The 26538-nt window shown below is 40.1% G+C and overlaps 1 protein-coding gene across 1 annotated transcript; it reads right to left on the reverse strand.

The window, feature by feature from the left end:
- Window positions 1-15008: 15008 nt before the first annotated feature.
- LOC143883171 (uncharacterized) lies at window positions 15009-15596 on the reverse strand. The gene has a single exon (XM_077386523.1). It carries the CDS (start codon window positions 15594-15596, stop codon window positions 15009-15011), a length of 588 nt encoding a protein of 195 aa, XP_077242638.1.
- Between the last annotated feature and the right edge of the window lie 10942 nt (window positions 15597-26538).

The following is a 26538-nucleotide window of genomic DNA, read 5'->3' on the forward strand; positions in this document are numbered from 1 at the left end:
GAATGCTGGTGCCACATATCAGAGGGCTACGACTACTCTTCTTCATGACATGATTCATAAGGAGGTCGAGGTCTATGTAGATGACATGATTGTCAAGGGCAAGACTCGGCCAGAGCATACAATCGCTTTGAGAAAGTTCTTCGAGCGAATCCGAAAGTTTCAACTTCGCCTGAACCCAAATAAATGTGTATTTGGGGTCACATCAGGAAAATTGCTTGGATTTATGGTCAGTGAGAGAGGAATCGAAGTAGACCCTCAGAAGATCAAGGCAATCCAAGAAATGCAACCACCAAAGACAGAAAAGCAGATTCGTGGATTCCTTGGTAAAGTGCAATACTTGAGAAGATTCATATCTCATTTAACTATGATGTGTGAACCCATCTTCAAGTTGTTGAAAAAGAATTCCTCCAAGAGATGGAATGAAGATTGTCAGGAAGCATTTGAAAAGGTCAAGCAGTGCTTGTCCTTGCCTCCTGTCCTGTCCCCAGTCATTCCTGGTCAACCATTATTGATGTATTTGTCCATCACGGATACAGCAATGGGTTGTATGCTTGCTCAGCAGGAGGCAGGGTCTAAGAAAGAAAAACCCATATACTACATCAGCAAGAAAATGCTAGAGTATGAAATCAAATACACTGTTTTGGAAAAGACGTGTTTAGCATTGGTTTGGGCGACTCAAAGGCTTAGACATTATCTTCTGTCGAACAAGATATTTTTGCTCTCACGGATGGATCCGTTGAAGTATTTGTTCGAAAAACCCGCTCTTACGGGGAGAACAGCAACATGGTTGCTATTGCTGTCTGAGTTTGACATCACTTATGTCACTCAGAAATCAATTAAGGGATGGGTCATCGCTGAGCAGTTGGCTGATGCTCCTGTTGAGGAGAATGCTTTTCTGAAGGCTGATTTTCCTGATGAAGAGATCATGGACATTGAAGAAGAGACTCCGAGTCCTAAGTGGCTTATGTACTTTGATGGAGCTGTCAATAATCATGGTCAAGGAATAGGGGCAGTTTTGGTATCTCCAAAGAAGGAGTACATCCCGATATCCATCAAGTTGCAATTCGAATGCACCAATAATATGGCAGAATATGAAGCATGCATCACAGGACTTGAGGCAGCTTTGGCTTTGCGAATTCAAGACATCGATGTGTTCGGAGATTCAATCCTGATCATTTGTCAAATAAATGGGGATTGGAAAACCAAAGAGGCAAGGTTGATCTCATATCACACTTATCTCGCATCTCTGGTCGGGAAATTTAGGAATGTCACCTTTACTCATTTGTCAAGGACAAGAAATCACTTCGCTGATGCTCTGGCTACTCTAGCTTCAATGTTGGACATTTCTGCAACAATGGAGGTTCAACCTTTAGCTGTGAGGTTGCAATGGGCTCCAGCTCATGTGAATGCGATAGAAATATCGGCAAGATGTCCGGACAGAAAGCCGTGGTATACAGACATTAGAAATTTCATTTCAGGCAAGGGGCATCCGCCTGAGGCTTCCAGCAAAGAGAGGAAAACTCTCCAGAGATTCGCTGCCAACTTCATTATATGTGGTGAAGAGTTGTACAGAAGGTCGTTTGACGGAATACAGCTTTTGTGTGTTGATGAAGATCAGGCTGCAGAGCTCATAGAGCAAACACATGAAGGTGTTTGTGGCCCTCACATGAACGGTAAAATGTTGTCAAGGAAGATCCTTAGACTCGGTTTCTATTGGCCCTCAATGGAAACAGATTGTTTCACATTTGTGAAGAAATGTCATAAATGGCAAGTCTATGCGAACCTTATTCATGTGCCTCCGTCAGAGTTACACTCTATGACCTCTCCATGGCCATTCTCAGTATGGGGGATTGATATCATTGGCAAAGTCTATCCTAAATCGTCGAGTGGACACGAGTACATCTTGGTGGCCATTGACTATTTCACGAAGTGGATAGAAGCTGCTTCATATGCTTCCATAACTTCCAATACAGTTGCGAAGTTCATCCGTGCGAATATCATTTGCAGATATGGAATACCTAATGAGCTGATTTCTGATAATGGATCTCACTTCAAGAAAGAGGTAGTACACCTGTGCGAAGAGTTCAAAATCAAGCATCACAAGTCATCTCCTTACAGACCACAGACCAACGGGGCTGTAGAGGCGGCTAATAAGAACATCAAGGTCATAATCAGTAAGATGACCGAGACTTATAAGGACTGGTCGAACAAGCTTCCTTTTGCTTTGTGGGCTTACAGGACATCGATCAGATCCTCTACAGGTGTAACTCCATACTCTCTAGTGTATGGAATGGAAGCAGTCCTCCCTGTTGAAGTGAGAATCCCGTCCCTAAGAGTTATGATGGAAGCAAATCTGCCAGAGTCTGAGTGGGCAAAAGCCAGACATCAGGAATTACAGATGATAGATGAAAAGAGGCTGAGAGCCTTGTATCACATCCAAGGGTATCAAAGAAGAATCGAAAGGGCATTCAACAAGAAAGTCAAGGTCCGAGACTTGAAGCCAGGAGATCTTGTCTTGAAGTCCTACAGGGCACCGGTGTTTGATCCCAGAGGGAAATTCAGGCCAAATTGGTCTGGTCCTTACATTGTTGATGAAGTCCTGCTTGGAAAAGCCGTAAGACTCCTCAATGAAAATGGAGAAAAATTAACAGAACCTACAAACCTGGACCAACTAAAGAAGTACTATGCTTAAATATACCAGGAGACCATTTTTGATCGATCAGAGCTTAAAAGCCAACAACCTCAAAGTCAAAAACCATTTGCAAACCCTTTGAGCCTAAAAAGAGAAAACCTTATTTCTTTGATAAATTCAAACCAGGGGCATCTTTTATGACTTGCGTCATAAAAGATCTTTAACCTGAACTACGTCATGACCTGATCCCTATCTACAGGGTACGTAGGTAGCCTGATCAATTCAGGTTCGGTCAAATATTTCAAATCCTTAGAAAAGAAGGGAACAAAACAAACAATCCTCGAAACCTAAATGGGCGAACTACACGGACCTAATTCCCATTTTCTTTGGGGATACGTAGGCAGTCTGGAGGGCCAGATTCGGTCAAATACATGAAAACTTACCAAATGTGTAACCTGTTTGAACCCAAGCTTACCTAAAAGTCCTTCTGGTGTACTTAAGCCCAGGTTTGTAGAGAAACAGAAAGAAAAGAAAAAAATGATGGAGTCTTAGACCCGCTAGACTGAAAACCCGCAAGGGCGGTATAGGCAAAAGTTAGGGTCATTTCACCCGCTAAGCTGAAAACCCGAAAGGGCAGCTTAGGCAAAAATTAGGGTGCAGAGCCTGCTGGATGGAAAATCTGCAAGGGCAGACAGTCCAGGCAAAAATTAAGGCATGCGGTCCGCCGAATCGAAAACCTGAAAAGGCGATCTGGTCATGGCAGTGACTTCATAAAGGACAAAACCTCTGAAAGCCAGCAAGACTTTCATTTCTTCGGCGACACTACTCCAAAGTCTGAGTGAGCGCCAGTAGAAATTCTTCTGACACTTTCTAAGCTAAGGAGGTTCAGGCTAAGCAATCCAAAGGGATAATAACCATGATGGAAATACCAGAAAGAGGAATGAAACACCTTTAAATACGGTTTTCAAAAGATTCTAAGAGTGGTAAACTATACCATTTAAAAAAAAAAATACTTATCAGATTAAGAAGCAGATTCAGTCTCTCTTCGAGTCTAAGTCATTGTGTCCATCGAAGTCTTCATTTGTGGTTAGTCCAAGTCGTTTTCTCTGTCAAGTTAAGGTTAAGCTTCAGAGTCATGTGTGGGGAAGCCTGTGTAGTTTAATATCCCTCCCAAAGCTGGAATAGCGAGAAGCAAAGAGGTAAAAGTGAAAATGTGATGAATTTGTGTCTCCTCAAAGGTGATACACAGCAGAGTGAAGTTCAGAAAATGATAGATTCTGCAATCCATCTGGCAAGTTTTTAAGCTCATCCGGAATGGCAGAGATCCTCAGAAATGCAAGGCGGTTGTTAGGTAGATGCAGTCTGTTGTAAACGTGAAAGCTCTGTAATCTCAAATATTCAAGAAATGAAAACATTTTAACATTTTCCCTGTGTTTTGCTCTCTTATGAATTTGTCATGGAAGTATAATAATACTAGGGGCATCTTTTATGCCCTGAGTAATCAGGTCATAAAAGATATCAAATGAGCAATGATCGAGATGGCTATTCTCAATAAATGAAGATAAGAGGAGTTTGATACCAGTCTTTGAATTCAACTTCTCAGTCAAAATTCCTTTGAGAGTCTGTCTTGGCAATCCTCTGGGGATTTTTCTCATCATTTCGTTGAGAGTTTACCTCATTATCCTCAGCGGAGTTTCTACTCACAAATGAAGTTTGTAATCAAATCAAGCATTTCGCTCCAAGTGTAAAGCAAATTTTTCTCCCTGAGAGCATCCACCCCGAGTGAAGAAACATTTTTTCTTTTCTTTTCTGAGAGCATCCACCCTGAGTGAAGAACCTTTTTTCTCCCTGAGAACATTCACCCTGAGTGAAGAACAACTTTTCTCCCTGAGAGTATTCACCCCGAGTGAAGATAACAATTTTTCTCCCTGAGAGTATTCACCCTGAGTGAAGATAATAATTTTTATCCCTGAGAGCATCCACCCCGAGTGAAGAAACCAAATTTTCTCCCTGGGAGTATTCACCCTGAGTGAAGAACCATTTTCTCCCTGAGAGTATCCACCCCGAGTGAAGAAACCGAATTATCCCAGAAAGCATCCGCCCTGAGCGAAATATCCAATTTTTCTCCTTGAAAGCATTCGCTCTAAGTGTAGAACCTAATTCTTCCTGAAAGCATTCGCTCCAAGCGTAAAATCAATTTGTCTCTTTGAAAATCATTCGCTCCAAGCGTAGAACCCATTTTCTTCCTGAAAGTTTTCGCTCCAAGCGTAAAAATATTCTTTTCTCTTTGAGAGCATCCGTCCTGAGCGTAGAAATCTGAGAAATACCACAACCTTCATTCAAGACCCCTGAGGCAACCATTCCATTCAAGACCCCTGAGGCGACCTTTCCATTCAAGACCCCTGAGGCATCTCTTCCATTTAAAACCCCTGAAAAATTCATTCCATATCACAACCCCTGAGGTATCTGATCCTTCCAAAAGTCCAATATTCGTAAAATCATCTCTTTCATTCTTCTTTCTCTTCAATCAATTTTGGGCCAGTCAAAATGTGTTGTCTGTTCAGCTTTGACATTCGCGCGACAAGCACGCTCTGCCAAAGAGGGGCATCTGTAGACACCCCATTTTGACCGTGCCCTAATCCTTCCGAGTTTGAGCAAAACCCGACCAAATTAGCTAGCTAGGGTCCCAAACTCCACCCTAAGCTAGGTTAGGGTCTCATCTAGCTCCCCGAGAAATTTCATCAAAATCCGAGCGCGTTTGCCTAGCGAACGAGCTAAGCAATGTCGTGGTGCAAGTTCGCAGAAGGGGGGTGAATTATCCTGGAACGGTGCCAAATCTAGGCCGAGTAAGACACGTAATTCCGCGCGCCTTATCATTTTTTCGCGCGCTCATCAAAAAGTCGTGCGCCTTATCATTTTTTTTCGTGCGAATATCAATTTTCGAAATATCTATAAATACGTGGTTTTTCTCATTTTAAAGAAAAAAAGAAAAAAAATTCGCAGAGAGGGAGAGGAGAAGCAGATTTCATTTTTATTTTTTCCCCAAATTCCATTCTTCTCCTCCGATCGCTTCTCCGGCGGAATTCTCTAGAATCCGGTTTTCATTTCATTACCGGCCAGCTGCACAAGCTCTCTCCTTCTCCGGCAGATCTTCATTTTCTCCGGCGGATCTAAGCTCCGACGAGCTTCATCTTCTCCGGTAGATCTGACCGGAATCCAGACGATTTCTGATTGCTTTTTATGCGGATCTGGCAACGTAACTCTGTTTTCTTCCATTTGCATTAATCATAGATCATCTTTGAAGCCCTAGCCTAGTTTTTTTACTCTCTGCACTCATCTTCTGTGGCCAAAATTCTGGTTAAGCTTTGTTTGAGCTCCGGCTAATATTATCTTTCCGATCGTTTGTTTTCCACTTAGAAATTTAAGATCTGAGCATTACTTTACTAGATCTGAGAAAAGAGAGAGCGAGAGAGAGAAAAAGCCTTTCCGAATCCCGATCTTCATTTTCTGATCTTCTCCGATTATCCTCTCTGATCTTATCATCAGGCAACATCTGATCTCGTTTTAACAGGCAAATCAAAGAGTAAAGGTAAGTAAAATAGGTTATTTTTCTTTAATCTAATTATTTTCTTTTTATTTTCTTTGCGTTTTCTTGATTCTCTGATTCTACCAGCATATTTTTATTGATTGTGTTGAAAATTATTCGATTCTGTGATTATTTAATTGGATGTGAAATGAGGTTTTTAATTTCATTTATCATGATTATGAGTCTGTATTTGTCTTAAGGATTTAGAAATTAGATTTTTAAAAAAAAAACTTTCTAACATTGTATTTCTGTTATTTTATATTAGCATGAAAAGTCAGATTTCATTTGCCTCAATTTATTCCCCTTCTCTGATGATCACAAATAAGTATTAACTTATAGCAGTTCAGAATGGAAATTTCAGTTTCTTTAAAGCTTTACAGGAAAATTAGATGATTAGCTGTCATATAGAATCTGGTATACCTAGAACCTGTACAAAATTCAGTCTTTCTTTTCATTTGTAGCATTACAAATTACCCGAAATCATTTTTCCACTTCTCACCTACGGTATTACAAGTTGTGCAGACTCAATTTTCATCTACATATTCAACACTACAGGTTGTACAAAGTTCGACTCATGTCTGTGTGTTAAAATTTTTTTTTTTAGCCCATACATAATTGGCATTGAAATATGTTCAGAAAGAGAGAGAGAGAGAGAGAGAGAGAGAGAGAGAGAGAGAGAGGAAATATTGTTTGGAGTTTGGGATCATTCACATATTGTTGTTACCATTTTATATCTCTTGGTTCTTTGGTGGTTGTTCTTATCTGTTCAGATGTGTATTTGTCAAATTCTTGATATATTTAGCTGGAGGTGTATGAGGATCTAAATGATTATGCTTATTGGTTATGGCTGTTGTTTTTTCATGGTACTATGATAATGCTTGGCTTATTACTCATGAATGTATAAATCAAAAACTGTTATGGCTCATTTCCATTGTGCTGAAATAAAAACTGATAACTGGTAACTGTTGTAGTTCCTTTTCGTTGTAGTTCCTTTTCATTGCGTTTAAAATGAATATTATAGCAGTACTTTTTCGGTAGTTGAGACATATTGAGCCCATTACATTCTAATTGCTAGATAATGCAAGACAAATGTAACAGTTTTTATAGCAGACACATACTATTAAATTACAAATTGTTGGAATATATTTTAATGCAGGTAGAGGAAGCATTTATTTTACATGTAAAAATGATAGTTTTGTTTAACAGTGTGAAGCTATTATTAAAGTTGATAGAATTTACATCTAATTTCTAAGGCTTAAGAAAAAAAATAGATATAAGTAAGAAGGAATAAAAGGCATTCAGTTTACTCTCGAAAAAGGGGATTCATTCTTTTCAAAGATATCGTGCAATCAAATAATTAGAGTTTTAGTTTTTCCCTTAAGTCCATTTGTTTAGTCATCTCAAGCTCATTATTAGGGGACTTGCTCAGTCCTAGTAGCACTCCTCTCTTCTATTCAAAAGACTTGCCCAAGTCTTTTAGATGTATATTCTTTAAGACCTTAGGTTCTCCTATTCATTGCGAGGGCGATGAAGGCGCTAGCCTAAGCCCATCTTTAGAGGGATTTACCTGGTCGTGGTAGTACCCCCTTCTTTCTTCTTCTCTCTCTATAGACTTACATAGTCTTTAGAAACCTTTAGAATTTGTCCTTTCATTGCAAGGACAATGAAAGAGTCATCTAGAGCCTTTTTAGGGAGACAAGCTATGTCTCAGCATGAAATTCAAATCCTTAAGAGACAGGCTTTGTCTAATTATTGAGTCGCGCGTAGGAGGCTTGCTTAGCCTCAACATTAGAAACTCCTTTTTTTGAAGACCAACTTGGTCTGGTAGTTGTCCTAATCCTTTCATCATTGCAGAGGCAATGATAAGGATACTTGGAATCCCGTTTCTCTTTTAGGAGACTTGCCCAGTCTCACTAACACCCTCTTTTATCTCTTTTCTTTAGAAGACTTGCCTAGTCTTTTAGACCTTTGGTTCTTTTTTTCATTGTATGGGCAATGAAAGAGTTCTCTAGAGTCCCTGTTTAGGGAGACAAGCTATGTCTCGTGCAGAGAAAATCATTTTTCTTTGTCTTGATAAATATATAAAAAAAACTGAATAAAGAGTACTTTGAAATAAAATTTGAGAAAATTTCGATAAGGATTTCCAAAATTAAGCCTATAGTCCAGTATTTATAAATTTAATACTTCTCTTTCATACTAAGCTTTGAGTTAGGGTTCGAAGACGACAATAAATGGATTGTTCAGGTGAGATTATCTCAAAGCTTATTATACTCATTCCTTTTTATTTAAATAAATTGTTTAATAGGAAGAAGGAGATCAGATGACTACTCTATTCGATATTATCGACATGAGTACTGTCTGATTTCAAGGCGGGATATAGAAATATTATCATGTGTATATGATATCAGATGATTACTTTAGCATCATCTGATTTCATCCCCATATTGGGGTGGTGTTTGTGGTTGGGCATAGAAGTGTTTGATATTGTTTTCTTTTACTTTATTAGGCTATCCAGCGGCTGGTCTGGACTAATTAATGTTGTTTATCATTTTATGATTGCTATAGATTTTTTTTTTATTATTGAAAATTCTTCTTTGCTTAGCACTTGATTTATTTTTATAAGAATAGAATGGAATTTGCGATTATCTGGTAGCCTTTTCTTCTCTCTTTGATAGACTAACACAGTCTTATAGATTTCTGTTAATTTTCTTTAGATACTAGAATCCCCTCTCATTGCAAGGGCGATGAAGGTGATAGCCCAAGCCCATCCTAGGAGACTTGCCCAGTCTTGCTAGCATTTTTCTCTATCTCATCTCTGTGCCTAGGAGACTTGCCTAGTCTCGTTAGCATTTTTCTCTATCCTACCTCTGTGTCTAAGAGACTTACCCAGTCTCATTCTCTTACTAAACCTCATCTTTGTGCGTCGTTTGGTTTTGGGAGAACACCCTACTCGGCTCGGCAGCATACCCCTACCCTTATGGGTATTGGGTTGCACATTTGTTGCACCCTAGGACTAGGTAGCTGTCCGGCCCGGCTGGGTGTTTTTTTCCTTTGCCAAATATGCACAGGGTCTTTTTTTTTCTTATTACTTGTGAGCTTTATTTTGGTTTGATAGTCCACTAGCATAGGAATCCGTCCTTAGTCTAGAGAGTCAGTCCTCTTGTTCAGGAATCAAATTCTATCATCATAGGGGTTAGGATTTTATCCAACCTCTCACCAAATCGTGTGTTTTTCTATCCGCTCTTGCAAGGTATAGGATGCTGTCCAACCCTTGCAGAGTTGTTATTCTGTTCATTCCCCCGCAAAGCATAGGATGCTGTCCAACCTTTGCGGGATATCGGGAGTCTGTCCTCCCCTTATGATGATAGGATTCTATCTTCTTGGAAATTCAAAATCCAAAAACATCTAAAATCCAAAAAATCTCAAAAATCTTGAGTCATTAGGAGTAGTTAGGAAAATCTTTTCCGAACTACGTTGGCTTGAACCCTTTCCACGGGGTACGTAGTGCAGCTTGGGATCCACATCCCAAGTCCAGCCAAACCTTTAAAAATAAACTCATTTCAAACCCTCCAAAAAATGCAAAAAATCTTCAAAACCTTTTCAAAAAGATCTTCCTCTAGAGTTAGGAGTCTGTCCTAGTTGTTTGGGGTGTTTTAGAGTTAGGAATCTGTCTTGATTTGTATTGATATGGTGTGTCCTGTCGTGTGAGTGTCCCTAGAGTTAGGAGGCCTCAAGTTGATCGGTTAGACACTTAGTCAAACCGATGGCTAGACTAAGAAGCATATAGTCAGCCCATGGTTTTCTTTAGGATGCACAGCCTAGTTATACATAGGATGGAGGGCCCACCTGCATTAGCTTAAGGCTAATCAACTTGCATTAGTTAGGGCATATAGAGAGTCCTAAAATTTACAATTCACTTGAAATTAAGCAATTGTACAAAAAAGCTTTAAAAATCAGTCGAGTCTAGTGGATCGAGTCTAGGATAGCGGTTCTAGATGGTTAGGCATAGTAGTTTAGAATAGGGCATCGAACTACGTTGACTCCAATTCTTCCCGAGGCCGGGATACGTAGAGCAGCTGGGATGGACGGCCATCTTGGTCCGAGTCAGGTCGCATTAGAGTTAGGACTCATTTTGTCAAGTCGTGTATAGAATTGAATTGTGTTGTGTGTTTTGCTGTGTTTTCTTACTTTAATGTACAGATCCTATACTTTTAGCTGTAGCATGCATGTGTTTAACCACCAGAACTCAGACACCAATTAGGTATGACACTCATAACCTAGTTATTCTTAGGCGACACTTCTTTCATTTCTTTTTTATGTGTGCTTATTATTCATCTCCGAGACATGCATGATCAGATAGACGTTTTCTCGGAGATATTCGTTCCTATTTCATATGACTTTCGCCCAAAACTCTTCAAAATCAATAATAAATGGCATTAGAGACCAGGTGTTTGCACTTGGGCGGATGAGGTGCTCTTTAGACCTTCCGAATTCGTAACCAGGCACGAACCTTCTTTTATATCTCTGGTTATCCGTTGCAACAGAGCATAGTATGGGATCCTTGGCCCACTTCCTTGGATGGCGACTCTTCTTTGTTTAAGGTACGCCTAGAATCTGGGCTAGTCCCCGAATCGAGAGGTATCTCACCTTATATCACCACTCATGCTGTGAGAGGCATTCTTCTTTCGAGAGTTCATTGGTAGAGCTCTCCATTCACGTGGATGATCCTGAGACTGTTCGCGTGGGGGCCCGTCTTCCTCCGCCCCTCTCTCGGATCGGGGTCCACACAAGGTACCACCCTTAATATTTGATCCAACAATAGCTCCTCAAAAAGTGAGCTGTTGTTGGATCAAATATCAAGGATGGGATGATGGGTACGTGTTCATACAGCCCTTCATCATATAATATCGTTCGCACGCATGCCCAGACGGACGGATGGACGCACGCACAGTTACTAGCCAAGATCTAACCATGTACATAATTGTATTTTGTGCCAAGACCATAGAGTAATTTTACAACCTTACACTCCTCTCACTGACAATTCAAGGTTTCCAACTCTAGCTGACCATTCAAGTTTTCCAGGCCATTGGCCAATGGTTGATATACGTTGAGTTCTTCCCAGTTCCCACATACCACGTGTAAGCACGTGATTTTCAACCACCTTTTGAAAACAACCAAAATGCCATTGTTTTGTTATTATTTACAACCCATGCCCCATTCTCTTTTAAGTATGTAAAAGTCCAAAAAAACCTTCGAATTTACGTTTCCATGCCATCGAGCACTTAAAAACGAGATTACCATCTTCTCCTCCCCCAAAATGGAAAACCAGCCCTCAACTATCCCATTTCTCCACCCAAATCTCCCATAAATGGCCGAATCCACTCGAGAATCCCAGAATTGCGCCCTAGACATCCTATTCCAACAAAGAAAGCTGATTTCCCTCTTTAAAAACTTTCCCTAAACACCCAAATCTCTTTCAAATCCCTAATTTATACCCAAATCTTCCAATCACCCTACCAAATGTCCTTTAAACAACCCATTTAACACTCAGTTCGTTCAAAATTTAGCCCAAAATCCAATCAAATCAAATTTCGAAAGCCCTAATTGATACCCTAAAAATAGCATTTTTATCCCCTTTTTACCTATAAATACCCTACTCTACAGCCCTAAAAAAAACACGAAAAAAACACAAGAGCAAACCTCACACTACAAGCTTCAAAATTCTCTTTCTCTCAAGCTCTCTCTTTCTATTTTATCTGCAATTTTCTTCTCTTAGCCTTTTACATTTTTTTTCAATTTTTCTCTATATTTTCATTGTCCTTCCATCATTTATCACTGGGGCAGCACCTTGACTCAGTCTAAAAGGCCTTCAAACATCCCCTTACTACCCTCCGCTCCAACCTCTCCTCCTCTACCCGGCTCGTGCATAGTTCGGCATCCATCTCTCAAACAGGGAAGGTCTGAACTCTTTATACTCTTATTCATAATCTGTTCATGCTAATTTGCTGTTATGTTTATGTTTTTGCTTAATTTATTTATGATCATCTCCTAAACAATATCATTTGCACTTTCAACTGATTTACAACGGTAGACCTTTGCTTTGTCTGACTTTGTTTTAGAGCATTTTAGCATAGGACATTCACGTACTCTTGCTCGGTCTCCATTCGCGCACGCTAAAGCTCATCAAAACAGCCAACAGGTCCTTCCGTGCCGCATACACTCCGGCGAACAGTACTTAGACTTCAGTCTCGCCTCTAGTCACGAATTTTAAAGTGCAGTAAGACGGCCCAAAAAGAAAAAGAAAAAAATCAGTTCACTACTGTACATCATCAGCATTGTAATTAACTGATCAAGCAAAGCTCACCGCAACAGGTTAGTACTCCGAACCTTAAAACTCGCAGAAAGTAACTGAAGCCTCAAGCCTCAAAATTATCCCAAATTCCTAAGATAAGATTGAACTTAAATCAAATTTAGTAATTTTCAAATTTAGTAGTTTTCATTTGGCACGCCCGAATTCCCCCCTTCGCCTATTCATTACGATTCCCATACACTTAATCAACTACACGAAGATCCTTCATTCCGTGTATGCCCAAAGCAACCCTTATAAAACGTAAACCCAAATACAAAAGCATAAACGAAATTACTATGTCTAACCAATTCATTATGCCTGACATCCCAGCTGATATTTCTACCGTCCACAACTTGGCACCAAACACTTCGCTTGTTAACATCAATGAGTCCCCTTCACCCACGCATGAACAAAACTTGGAAGAGGCCATCGCGACATTAAACCAACGCCTTGCTGCTCTTGCCGCCGAAAACATTGAACTTCGTAACCACATTAAAACAATTACCCAGGTAGCACCGACTCAATCCCAACATAACTCCCCTCAATCACCCCCTTACCCACTTCCCTCTACAAACATTTCACCACAAACCCTTCATACTCAAAACTCCAATCCTCCAAATTTGCCTCAACCTCAAACCATACACTCACCACCTATCCAAACCCCTCCACAAGACAACCTAAGACAAACGATACAAGCAATTTTGGCCGAACAATTCGCTAGCCTAGACAATCACTCAATCACCCTACAAGAGTTATGCTCGCTTCCATACCCCGACTACATATCCTCTGTTCCCTTTCCTCCTAACTTCACCATTCCCCAGTTCACACTTTACAATGGGACGGGTAACCCTCGCGCCCACATTAAATCTTTTATCTTCAAGTGTGTCAACATACAACAAAATGAAGCCCTATTAATGCAACTCTTCCCTCAAAGCCTAACTGGATTAGCCTTCACTTGGTTTTCCCAAATTCCAAGCCAATCTATTACTTCCTTTTTGCAACTCTCTCGTGCCTTTATCGAACACTTCTCTTATAACTTAGACACCGAGATATCCCTCGATGACCTCACAAACATGAAACAAAAACATGACGAAACTTTTACCCAATTTTACAATCGATGGAGAACTCTCGCTAGCCAATTACCAGGACATCACCCTGAACCCTTCATGGTCTCAACATTCCTTCGCGTCCTTGCACCGGAAATGAGATTCCAATTATCCGTCTTGTGTCTCACCTCATTTGACAAAGTGATCCAACACGGTATAGCCATACAACGCGCCTTCGATGGTAGTGGAACTTTTCCATTCCGATCACATCAACCCTCAACCACACATTCACATACACACTCTCACACAAATTCCATCAATAATACCCATACACACTTTTGTTATAAACCAACTCTCCAACATAAAGAAAGAGAACAACAAACACTGAAACCACTTGATATTGACTACACTGATCTATTTCACCATCTCATGGAAAGAAACATGATCCTCCATCCACGAATCAAACCAGACGCTCCCAAACACATAAACTATCGAGAAGATGAATATTGCAAATTTCATAAAACACCTGGACATCTAGTCAATAACTGTCATGCTTTTAAATATTTTGTTCAAGACTTAATCACTAAAAATAAATTATCAATCGACCAAAGTAACCCTCCAACAACACAATCATCCAACCCTACCCAACCCATCCCAACACAACAAGCGGAGTTAGGCATTTACACTAACCCCCTCCCCTCCCACTCTTTAGATAAACATTCACCTACCTCTAGCTCCACCTCACACATAGGCACCCAACCACACTCCATCGGCACAATAAGACTCCACCACTCAAATACACATTCACCCTCATTTTATTACTCACATTCCCAACCTACCTTTACTTCTCAGCCTTCTTCAACCACCATGCAAGCTACTCACGAACAAACTACCCAAATTTCTCTCCTTTCTCTACTTCAATTTTCTTCAGCCCATAGATCATCCTTCAATGACATACTACTTAACACTTCTGTTTCACCCACTCTCTTACCCTCTGACTTGAAACACATTACACAGTTTTCAATACCTTTTCCTCATTGCCATGCGGTAAACAACATCCCAGTCATACCACAATCACAAACTCACACACTCTTTCCTAGATCTACGTCTTCCATTTCCACTCCCTCACCATCTACTCTACAAACTACTCTGCCTACTCCTCTCCTTCAAGACAATCTTAAAGTAAATCGAATTACGAACACACATTTTTTTTTTATTTTTATTTTTATTTTTTTATTTTTATTTTTTTTAACCCGGAAAGGAATGCGACCCCGGGGCGGGCCTCTGCATATTATTTATTGAAGGCACAATACAAGAGGAGGGCAAACAACCAGCCCTCTAGACCGCGACAAACAAAGGGGACCCAAAGACCCTACACAACACCACCTGCTTCGTTCATTTGCTTGGGCGAATATTTGGAAAACCATTAGTGTCGCATCTTGTAGCCCCCCGGGCTATGCGAGGCATTTCTGACCATCCATGGAAAATTTGATGAGATCTAGCTTTGCAAGCTTCATTTGCAAGAGCATCTGCCACTTGGTTACCTTCTCTAAACTGGTGCTGATGATGAGGGCCCATGAAGTCCATGAGGTCTATAATTTCGGGCCAGAAGAAAGAGATGGACCAGGGGTGGCTTCCTTTCTTAGAGATGAAGTCCATGAGAACTTTGCTGTCTGACTCTACTACGAAATTCTTGAACCCAAAGGCTTTGCATAGCCTAAGGCCGTCCAATAGAGCTCTCGCTTCAGCCACCATGTTGGTAGATGTCCCGTAGAAGAACGCAAAAGCAAATATAACTTTTGCTTTGGCATCTCGCATAACTCCACCGCCTCCCGACTCTCCTGGGTTTCCCTTGGCTGCTCCATCAATGTTCAATTTGAGCGAACCAATCATCGGACGTTCCCACCAAATCCAATTATCCCTGCTGATCTTTTGCCTCTGCGGATCAATCTGGATTTGCTCCAAAGCTAAACACTCCACCATATTGTTTTCTTTGGTGAATTTTTGGCTAGAGCTCACAGTTTTTAACTTATTTAATATTTGCTGAATCACCCAATTTGTACTTCTCTCTTTACCTTCCATTCTTCTATTACAACGTTCCTTCCAGAAACACACATCAATCACATTTTGTCTACTCATTCGAACCATTCACATGTCAACCAAAAACATCTTCCATCACAAGCTTCAAAAGCAAAACTTTCACAAAGAACCAACTCCACACCTCTTAAAACTGCCACTCAAAATACTCACAACAATCAACACACCCCAAAAAGATATGGCTACACCTACACTCCCACAGGCTATCACGTCCCCAATTTTATTCCTCCACATTATTGGTCTCACTTCTCCTTTCCACCATCCCATATTTCCTATCCGTTTTCATTTCCTCACTTTCCCTTTCACTCACTCTATATGCAACCACCATATTACATGAGTCATCCCTATGCTCATTCTCTACGCCCATAGTAGTATATTTCTTGACACTTTCCTCTGTTCGCTTTGATATAACTTGTCCACCTATATGACAAATAATTTCCATTCCTTGCCCCCTACTGGATTATACACTACAATGCTGCCTCGGAAACAACGTTGCCTCGGTTGTACAAGTTGCCTCGATAAAATGTTGCCTCGGTTATACAGTTGACTCGAATACAATGTTGCCTCGACAAACGGTTCGGGGGATCCTTAAAACCTCTACTTATAGTCCGGTATGACTCCAAACTACCATGTATATAGTCTCGTGCGACTCTAACTCACACCCAGTCCCGCGAAATGGTTGCCTCGATCATCTTATATGGCATGTTGGATATCCTGAGATAGCTCTATAGCTGTTCTCACACATCCACTGCCCCACATCAACATGAAGACCAACTCGACGGTGTCGCTATCCGCTGCTGCCCTGTTATTTTTTTTTATTTTCCCTCTTTTATTTTCACCTCTTTTTACTTCGTGCCTATCTCCTTCTTGGATACCCCATGTCTTTACATGGGGCACCCAAGAGGGGCACCCTATAGGTATCCATTTTAAACTCAAATATCTCAAACCAAGAACCCCATTTCGCAAACTTCACTTCTTTGTCACTTATTGCACACAACAAGTGACAAAGAGGGGCAAATGAAGCACGTGATTTTCAACCACCTTTTGAAAACAACCAAAATGCCACTGTTTTGTTATTATTTACAACCCATGCCCCATTCTCTTTTAAGTATGTAAAAGTCCAAAAAAACCTTCGAATTTACGTTTCCATGCCATCGAGCACTTAAAAACGAGATTACCATCTTCTCCTCCCCCAAAATGGAAAACCAGCCCTCAACTATCCCATTTATCCACCCAAATCTCCCATAAATGGCCGAATCCACTCGAGAATCCCAGAATTGCGCCCTAGACATCCTATTCCAACAAAGAAAGCTGATTTCCCTCTTTAAAAACTTTCCCTAAACACCCAAATCTCTTTCAAATCCCTAATTTATACCCAAATCTTCCAATCACCCTACCAAATGTCCTTTAAACAACCCATGTAACACTCAGTTCGTTCAAAATTTAGCCCAAAATCCAATCAAATCAAATTTCGAAAGCCCTAATTGATACCCTAAAAATAGCATTTTTATCCCCTTTTTACCTATAAATACCCTACTCTACAGCCCTAAAAAAAACACGAAAAAAACACAAGAGCAAACCTCACACTACAAGCTTCAAAATTCTCTTTCTCTCAAGCTCTCTCTTTCTATTTTATCTGCAATTTTCTTCTCTTAGCCTTTTACATTTTTTTCAATTTTTCTCTATATTTTCATTGTCCTTCCATCATTTATCACTGGGGCAGCACCTTGACTCAGTCTAAAAGGCCTTCAAACATCCCCTTACTACCCTCCGCTCCAACCTCTCCTCCTCTACCCGGCTCGTGCATAGTTCGGCATCCATCTCTCAAACAGGGAAGGCCTGAACTCTTTATACTCTTATTCATAATCTGTTCATGCTAATTTGCTGTTCTGTTTATGTTTTTGCTTAATTTATTTATGATCATCTCCTAAACAATATCATTTGCACTTTCAACTGATTTACAACGGTAGACCTTTGCTTTGTCTGACTTTGTTTTAGAGCATTTCAGCATAGGACATTCACGTACTCTTGCTCGGTCTCCATTCGCGCACGCTAAAGCTCATCAAAACAGCCAACAGGTCCTTCCGTGCCGCATACGCTCCGGCGAACAGTTCTTAGACTTCAGTCTCGCCTCTAGTCACGAATTTTAAAGTGCAGTAAGACGGCCCAAAAAGAAAAAGAAAAAAATCAGTTCACTACTATACATCATCAGCATTGTAATTAACTGATCAAGCAAAGCTCACCACAACAGGTTAGTACTCCGAACCTTAAAACTCGCAGAAAGTAACTGAAGCCTCAAGCCTCAAAATTATCCCAAATTCCTAAGATAAGATTGAACTTAAATCAAATTTAGTAATTTTCAAATTTAGTAGTTTTCACCACGCAAACAATTAATTGTAATATTCACTAAGACTCTTGTTTCCTTTGCTAAACAAGAAGATGCTTTCAAACAGGTAAGACCCTAGAGATACTGACTTCAGATGAGTATGTCTCATAAATGGATTCCCAAATTTCCGTATAAATATCAACTAACCCAAGAGGAGGTTTTGCTTTCAGCCATGAATGTAATCACATGACTTCATGGAAAGTAACTATTTCAAGAACGATGGAATGCAACAGTAAACGTTCACTGCCAGTTATGACAGCCTCTTCACAAGACAAAGCAATCTAGTAACAGAGCCAATTGCAATCAGAAGAGACTGAAATAACCTCTCAATTCCAGCAGGGATAAAGAGTCCACTAACAATGAGCACAAAGACTCTAATCAGAAGTTCACACAAACAGTTCATTTCTTTTTTTCTGAATGGTAAAAGAGAACTGATAAAGGTTCACTCACACAAACAGCTCAACTATCACTTTGCTTCAGCACAGCATAACAGTCCATTCATGTAGAAGAGCCTTTTCAAAAAAGAAAAGAAAAAAAAGGTCATGTTGAAGAGTTAATGATCAGTTCACATCATAATCTGTTTGGTAATTAAATTTGCATCTAGAAACCTCCTTTAATGAATTCAAAGGAGGATAACAAATGTTGGCAGCTTAAATAGCATGGATTCCAAAAAGGTCCATGAGGGATTGGATCCACATGGTAGATCTATTCAAATTAGGGTTAGATGAAGAGATGGGAGTAGATCAAGGTGTTGAGATAGATCAAGATGGTGTTAGAGTAATTAGGTCAAGCAAGAGGTTGCTTGAAGCATTACACCCAAGGTATCTAATTTGGAATCCCAAGTTTGTTGCCTCTAGCCCCTATATATATTAGATACACTAGGGTTTTAATAGGTTAGTGGGCTCTAGCCCAAATAGGCCCAATACACCGGTCCATTATCTTATTGGGCTTATATTAGAACATACATGGGTTATATTATATACCCAACAATCTCCTCCTATGTTCTACATATAGCATAATCCAATAAATAGATAGTGTAATGTTCAAAACAAAATATTGAATCATCCACATCACCATATGGTCAATATCATAAAAGATCTGTAATCCAACTGAAAACATGAATCCTTTTATGACAAACCAAGAGTTTTAGATATACAACAAGTTAAACTCAACCAAAAGGCAGTTTCACATATAAGTGAACCCCACTGATCTTAGATGAATTCATTCATGAGGAATGATTCTCATCGAGATCCAAAATAAAGTTCCACAAAAAAGTGAACTCTATGCATACTGAAATGTAAGCATAGTCTTTATGACTTTAGAAGATTTACTCATCAAGTAAGTCATCTTCATCAAAGTCCAAATCAAGACAAGCTCCTCCTTTTTCACCAATCCCTGTGAATTACTAAATATGGATTTCATGAAAATGAATCCAATCATTTGTGTAAAACACTAAAGTATCTAGTTCTACCTGAAGAAGAACTTAGTACAATTCTATAATTCACGAAAGTATCTAGTTCTACCTGAAGAAGAACTTAGTACAATTCAAAATGGCTGAAAAAGTATCAGTATCACTCTCACCATAAGCATCATTGTCAAGTTTCAATAAAGAACAAGACCTAAACAGCTTCTTTTGCAAATAATCATTCCTAATTGTCAAGTTTCATTAAAGAACAAGACCAAATAGTTTCTTTTGCAAAGAACCATTTCATGTTTCTTTTTGGAATGTTACAGTCATCTTATCCATATTTGAGTTAAGCTATATCATCAAGTTTGGAATGTACAACCTTTCCCAAAAAGGACATGTCATCAAATGTGGAATGACACACAACAACTGTAAACATCGTCGAAACATATCAAGTGCCTATTTTGGCCAAAAGGGAGATTCGAAGATTCAAAATAACATGGATGTAGGTTAAGTCCTGTCTATACATACTTTAACCCCATCTCCCCCACAGTTTTGAATATTCGATCTTTGGTCAGTCCCTTGGCGAGAGCATCGACCATATTATCCTTCGATCTCACATCAATCAAAGTGATAATCCCGTGTTCAATGACATAATTCAGCATGGCATGTTTCAGCCTAAGATGTCTCCTCTTACCATGAAAGAGTGAGTTCTTCACAATCATAATTGTAGCTTGATTATCACAGAACACACTTAATGAACTAATCCTTAACTGGGTCAGTGGAATGTCCATAACCATGATCAAAATATTTATCTCATCTGCTTTCATTTGCAACTGAAGCTAGAGCATAAAGTTTCAATTCGACTTCCACACGACAGCAGTAGATTTGCTGTCCCCTGATTCTGATCCCCATGATTCATCAGAATATTCTTCCACGAGAAGTGGATGGCCATCATAGTTTTGAGCATACTCTTGAGTACACGAAAAGTATCTTATCAGCCTCATAAGGGCATCTCTATGCTCATGACCAGGATTGCTAGTAAAACGACTCAGCATGCCAGCTATAAAGGCTATGTCTGGCCTAGTGCAACACAAACATGAGGCTACCAATCAGTTTAGAATAATCTAACTGACTCACACTGTCTCTTCCTTAGAGATCAGCTTCTTGGTATAATTAAAATGGTGTCTCAATCGGTTTGCATTCACTGCATCCTCAAAAAGGAAAGTAGTTGGTCATATAATGGGCTAGGCCAATGGTGATTTCCTGCCTTTCAAAAAACTGACTTTCATACCAAGAATGATGTTAACAACACCCAGGTCTTTTCATGTCAAAGGCTTTACCCAAGGGTAGTTTCACATTTCTCATCACAGAAAGAGATTGGAAAGAAAAATCAACATCTACATACAAACAAATAATCATGACCTTCTTCGACACAAAACGATAGTAAAGGCATTTATCCGAGTTATATGTGAGAAACCCAAAGCTCTTTACTACTTTGCCAAATTTCTTATGTCACAATTTAGGTGCTTGATTAAGACCATAACAAACTTTGTATAATCACATACAAATATCTACTTGCAGCCCGTAGTCTTAGCCTCTTTTGGCAAATCGACTAGCTGCCAAGTTAGATTTTCTAACAGAGAGCTCATTTTATCATGAATGGCTTCTGCCCACAACATAGAGTCCATAGATCTCATCACGTCCTGATAGGATGATGGATCATTCTCCAATTGGTAGGTCACAAAGTCCTCACCAAATTCTTGGGTACTCTATCACATGGAGGAGCATATAGAGATTTAGGATGTGATTTGCAGTCAAAGCTGCCTCTCCCCAAATGCAACTAGGCATGCCAGCTGACATTAACATGGAGTTTAACACTGAAGTTAACGTCTGGTTCTTACACTCAGCTATGCCAATTGATTGAGGCGAGAGAGAAGCAGTAGTGTCAAGGATTACGCCCTAAGAGGCACAGAATTCCGTGAACTCTGTCAATGTGTATCTTCTCCTTCTCTATCACTCCTAACTCTCACACTTGTCAAATTTAATTGACATATGTAATGGTATCTTATGAGTGTTAGTAAGTTGGATCATTTTCTGATAGTTTACATGTCCCAAACGGGTGTGTAACAACTTATGATCAATTAGCGGTGAACTATCCTGACTAACAATCTCATTTGCTAAACTCAAACCATACATACCATCTATCAAATATGTACAGACAAAATAGTATGAGTTAACAATCAAAATTACTCTACCACACATAAATAAAGTGCATATACCAAAATAGTAGTAACTACTTTAACATCTTATAAAGGTAGTTATTTACCAGAAGAAAGGGCCAAGTTCGCAGTACCAGTGTGAGTGACCTCCATGTCTGCTCCACTAGCCACTGTACCAGTCTCCTTTACTTTAGTAACACCAGTGGATTTTTTTTTATTTTTTTATTTTTTTGAGTTTCAAGCACGACAAATGGCATTTGTATCTAACCACCAATCTGAAGAAGTACTGGCCTTATCTTTTTCCAACATGGCAGTGAAACTTTTAGGCTCAGTCTTATCTACTAACATAGTAGCTTCCTTATATGGTGTGTTAGATGTAACCTTCTTAGGTTGCCTACAATCTGCAGCAAAGTGACCATATCTCCCACAGTCGTAGCACTTGTCCTTCTTTTTCTTAAAGACAGTCTTTTTGGCTTCCAACTTGGGGATATCACTCTTAGGTGACGTGGATTTATCAGGAAAGTTCTTAGGATATATCACCGCGTTAGCAGCTGACTGTTGCTGTCTAACCATCTCCAAGTGATTCCTAGCTCTATTCTCATCTTCAATTCGAATGAATCGTTTGAGATCATCCAGTCCCAATTGCACCTTCTTTCTATACATCTTTGTGTTGAAAGAGTGTCATGCGGATGGTAACTTATATATGATTGCACCCACAAGAAATAGATCACACATGACTATTTTCTCATTGGTTAATTTAGATCTCAAATTCTCGAAATCAGTTACTTGAGGAGTGATTTCCATGTCCTCCTAGAACTTGAAATCCATGAATTTGTCCACAAGGTGAGTCGTGGACAATTCATCCTCCTTTCGGAATTGAGCATCTAAATTATCCCAAATTTCTTTAGCAGTGTAAAACTTGCTATAGGTTTCTGCTAAACGTTCTGAAAGACAATTTAACAAGTAGTCTCTGCAGAAATCCTCATCTCAAATCCATTGAGATTCCTCAACACCTTCAATCGAATCAGCAAAGGTACTCAAAATGGTGAAGAAAACATTCAAGTATTTCAAACCAAATTGAGTCTTTCGCTTCCAGGAATAAAATTATGAACCTCCAAACGACTGAAGTTTGACCATCTCAAAGGGAACTACAATCTTTTCCATTTTAGCTTAATGTACCAAAATAAAATATGGAAAGAGTGCACCTGATTGGCGAATCACGAGAACCCAATCCGAGAGTCGAATCCAAGACCCGAACCGCGAGAACCACAATGAACTGCGTAAACCGGGCGAAAAACTGGCAAAAACCGGGCGAAAAACTGGCAAAAACCGGCTACAAGAACCCGCGCAAGAAACAAATTCTAGGCCGAGCTCCAAGAAATTGCGAAATCCACATTAACTGAACCGCAGCAAAACCGGTGAGATCCGACTAAAACCTTTTCTGGTGTTGGTGTAATCCGCTCGAAGAATTGCACCACAAAGAATCAGCCCAAACGCTTTGATTTTGCACCAAACGACCACCAAGATGACCCCAAAAAGGGGTTCGGCAATGGAAGTATATGCAAAAAATTGGATTCGGCAATGGATGGAATAAATCCAAGTGTGAGGGCTGTAATCACGCCCAAAACAGATGGAACAACCACCAATAAGAGGTTGTTTTCCACCAAAGCTTGTTGTGTACTCACAACCTCCACCAAGTATTTCACCAAAGTTTCGGTCTCCACCAAGAAATATTCTAGGCCACCAAAAACTTCCACAATCTCAGCCCTTTGTAGCAGGGAGGGTTCGTTCAACATGATAGAGCCCAACCAATCTCAACCCAAAGAACAAGGATGGTTCGGTCAACAGGATAGAGCCCAAGATGACAAACCCAACCCGAAATCACCCAAATAGAAAGACCCTCTTTGCAAATCCACAGATTTAAGGTTTTTGAGAGTTGGCTGAGATGAGAGGAACTTCGGAATTTCAATTGGCATGAGAGATGAGAGAGTCTCCACCACCCACGCCCAACGAACGATTGTTTTTGTGTGGAATAAACCCACATTCAAAACGCCAAAACGAACTTCTGTTGGGGAGAAGAAAACGTTGGGGTTGGTGAAGAAACCCAAACCCAAATTAATGGAGGTTGTAGATGATGGCTACACCCAAAACGATTTTGCAGAGAAGAGAGAGGGCTGCAATTTCGATAGTGGGGTGGCTGTAATTCCAACGATAGAAGAAAGCCAAATCTGAGAAAAAAAAATCCAACAAACAGGAGAGAGCCCCCAATAGTGAGAGTTTTCCGTGAAGAAACCCCCAACACCGTGACTTCCCTTGTATGAATCCAAGAATGGGTTTTTGCAAAAAAGGAGGGTTTCTGCAAGTCTACCAAGATGACCCAAAAGGGATTTGAAACCCAAAACGATGGTGTGAGAAGACCAGCCACCAATTCGATTCAGCCACCATTTCCAAACAACTTCAGTGGAGAGGAAAAGAATCCCACGCCCAAATCAAATCGGCTTTTTCCTTGCCGTCCTCCAAACAGAGACATCAATATGATATAATAAGAGGCAACACCTCTGTTTTGGATTGGGTTACACCTGGTTGCAATCAAAACTTCCGTCGTTTAATCCAAGAAGGGTTTAGGCATAAACGAAGGTGAAAGAGGAGAGATACCCACGATCAAAACGATTTTGAGGAAAAGAGCAAGAGTGAAAAACGGCTAGGGTTTTTCATAATGCATCAAGATTGTTAGAGTAATTAGGTCAAGCAAGAGGTTGCTTGAAGCATTACACCCAAGGTATCTAATTTGGAATCCCAAGTTTGTTGCCTCCAGCCCCTATATATATTAGATACACTAGGGTTTTAATAGGTTAGTGGGCTCTAGCCCAAATAGGCCCACTACACCGGTCCATTATCTTATTGGGCTTATATTAGAACATACATGGGTTATATTATATACCCAACAGATGGGAGGGATGTGATTTAGGATCAGACAACGGGCACATACTCGAGAGGCCAATCTATGTTTTGAAAGGGTTTAGAATATAGATCTAGAGGGGGGTGGGGTAGGGGTGTAGGTAAGGGGGGTCCAGTTATAGGGATTCATGGATTTAGAAGAATGAAAATGATGTTTTAGAGTTTAGTGTTGAGACCCCAGATTTTTAGGAATCTTAATAACTAGCTTTGATGCTAGATTGTTAGATTTGAGTTATCTCTTTTATTTTCTATTGGTTGTTAAGAGTCCTTGTGTGTTAGGTTGTTTAGTTTGTTTGCTGAGTTGTTTTTATTGAGTTCCATTGTATCAGGACTCTATATGATAAATGCTGAACGTTGGAAATGAGAAGTCAAGTAGAGAAAATTTCAGCCAAATTCGTGCTCTTGTAAGAGGGACTGGTTTCCCAAACTGACCGAATTTTCTTCTTCCTTGCTTTATCTTGCAGGTACCTATCAACTGGTATCATAGCTGGTTGATCTTGGCATGACAAAAAGGAGTCAACTCAAGAACAATTCAGCCATGGAAGAGAGAGTGGAGAAGTTGGAAGAGACCGTTAACAATCTGGCAGAGATGTTTTCCAAGTTGCCAGATTGTTGAAAGTAAAAACTAGAAATCCGTTGAGGATGAGGTTTCCCGTGGCAAGGTTACCTCTTCCAAAGTGGAATTGGGAGGAAACGACGCATCAGGGTCAGGAACAAAGGGAGGATCTGTCCAAACGAGGTACACTTGGTTGGATTTCCCTAAATACGATGGATCAGAAGAACCAACAGGATGGACATATCGCGCCGAACAATTTTCCGATTCCATCAAACTAATGAAGAAATGAAGATCCCACTATCTTCATTCCATATGGAAGGAGAAGCCCTCCAGTGGTTCCAATGGTATGAGACGACTCATAAGAATATGGAGTGGAATGAGTTTAAATTAGCCTTGTGTGTTGGCCCTACGGACTTTGAAGACTTTGATTCGGCACTAAGCAAACTTCAGCAAACAGCTTCGGTACGGGAATATCAAAAACAATTCGAGAGGCTGTCTAATATGGTTGAAGGATGGACTGAGAAGGCCTTGGTTGGGACTTTTGTGGGAGGCCTAAATGATGAATTGGTGGGCGAAGTTCAAGTCTTCCGTCCAAAGACATTGAATGGCGCTATTGGCTTAGCACGCATGATGGAAGAAAAAATCCAACGTGGCAAGGCCACGATTGAGCCCGATGTGAGCACCTTTACATCAGATCTGAAGGTTCCTCGAAGGCTTACAATGTGCGAGATGAAAGAGAGACATTCTAAAGGGTTGTGCTACAACTATGACGAGCGATTTGTTCCTGGCCACAAGTGTAAGTTTCCTCAGTTTCAGTTGATTGGAGTTCTTGACAGTGATAAGGAAGACAAAGAAGAAGAGCATTCGCCTTGAGGACAAGACAATTTTCAAGGGGAAGGGAGTGTTGAGACCCCAGAGTTTTAGGAATCTTAATAACTAGCTTTGATGCTAGATTGTTAGATTTGAGTATCTCTTTTATTTTCCATTGGTTGTTAAGAGTCCTTGTGTTTTAGGTTGTTTAGCTTGTTTGTTGAGTTGTTATTATTGAGTTCCATTGTATTAGGACTCTATATGATAAATGCTGAACGTTGGAAATGAGAAGTCAAGTAGAGAAAATTTCAGCCAAATTCGTGCTCTTGTACAAGGGACTGGTTTCTCAAACGAACTGAATTTTCTTCTTCCTTGCTTTATCTTGCAGGTACTTATCATTTTGAAGGCTAGGAAAAGGTGGATTTAGGGTTCGAAGGATAGATCTAGGGTTTCAAATGATAGATATAGGGTTTTGAAGGAGAAATTTAGGA

The sequence above is a fragment of the Tasmannia lanceolata genome, unplaced genomic scaffold, assembly GCF_043159265.1.
Source record: "Tasmannia lanceolata isolate RefF3 unplaced genomic scaffold, GAP_Taslan_0.1 ptg000008l, whole genome shotgun sequence".
Taxonomy (NCBI): Eukaryota; Viridiplantae; Streptophyta; class Magnoliopsida; order Canellales; family Winteraceae; genus Tasmannia; species Tasmannia lanceolata.

Excerpts from the sequence above, each read along its gene's own strand:
- LOC143883171 (XM_077386523.1), bottom strand. The coding sequence starts at position 15,596 with ATGGTGGAGTGTTTAGCTTTGGAGCAAATCCAGATTGATCCGCAGAGG.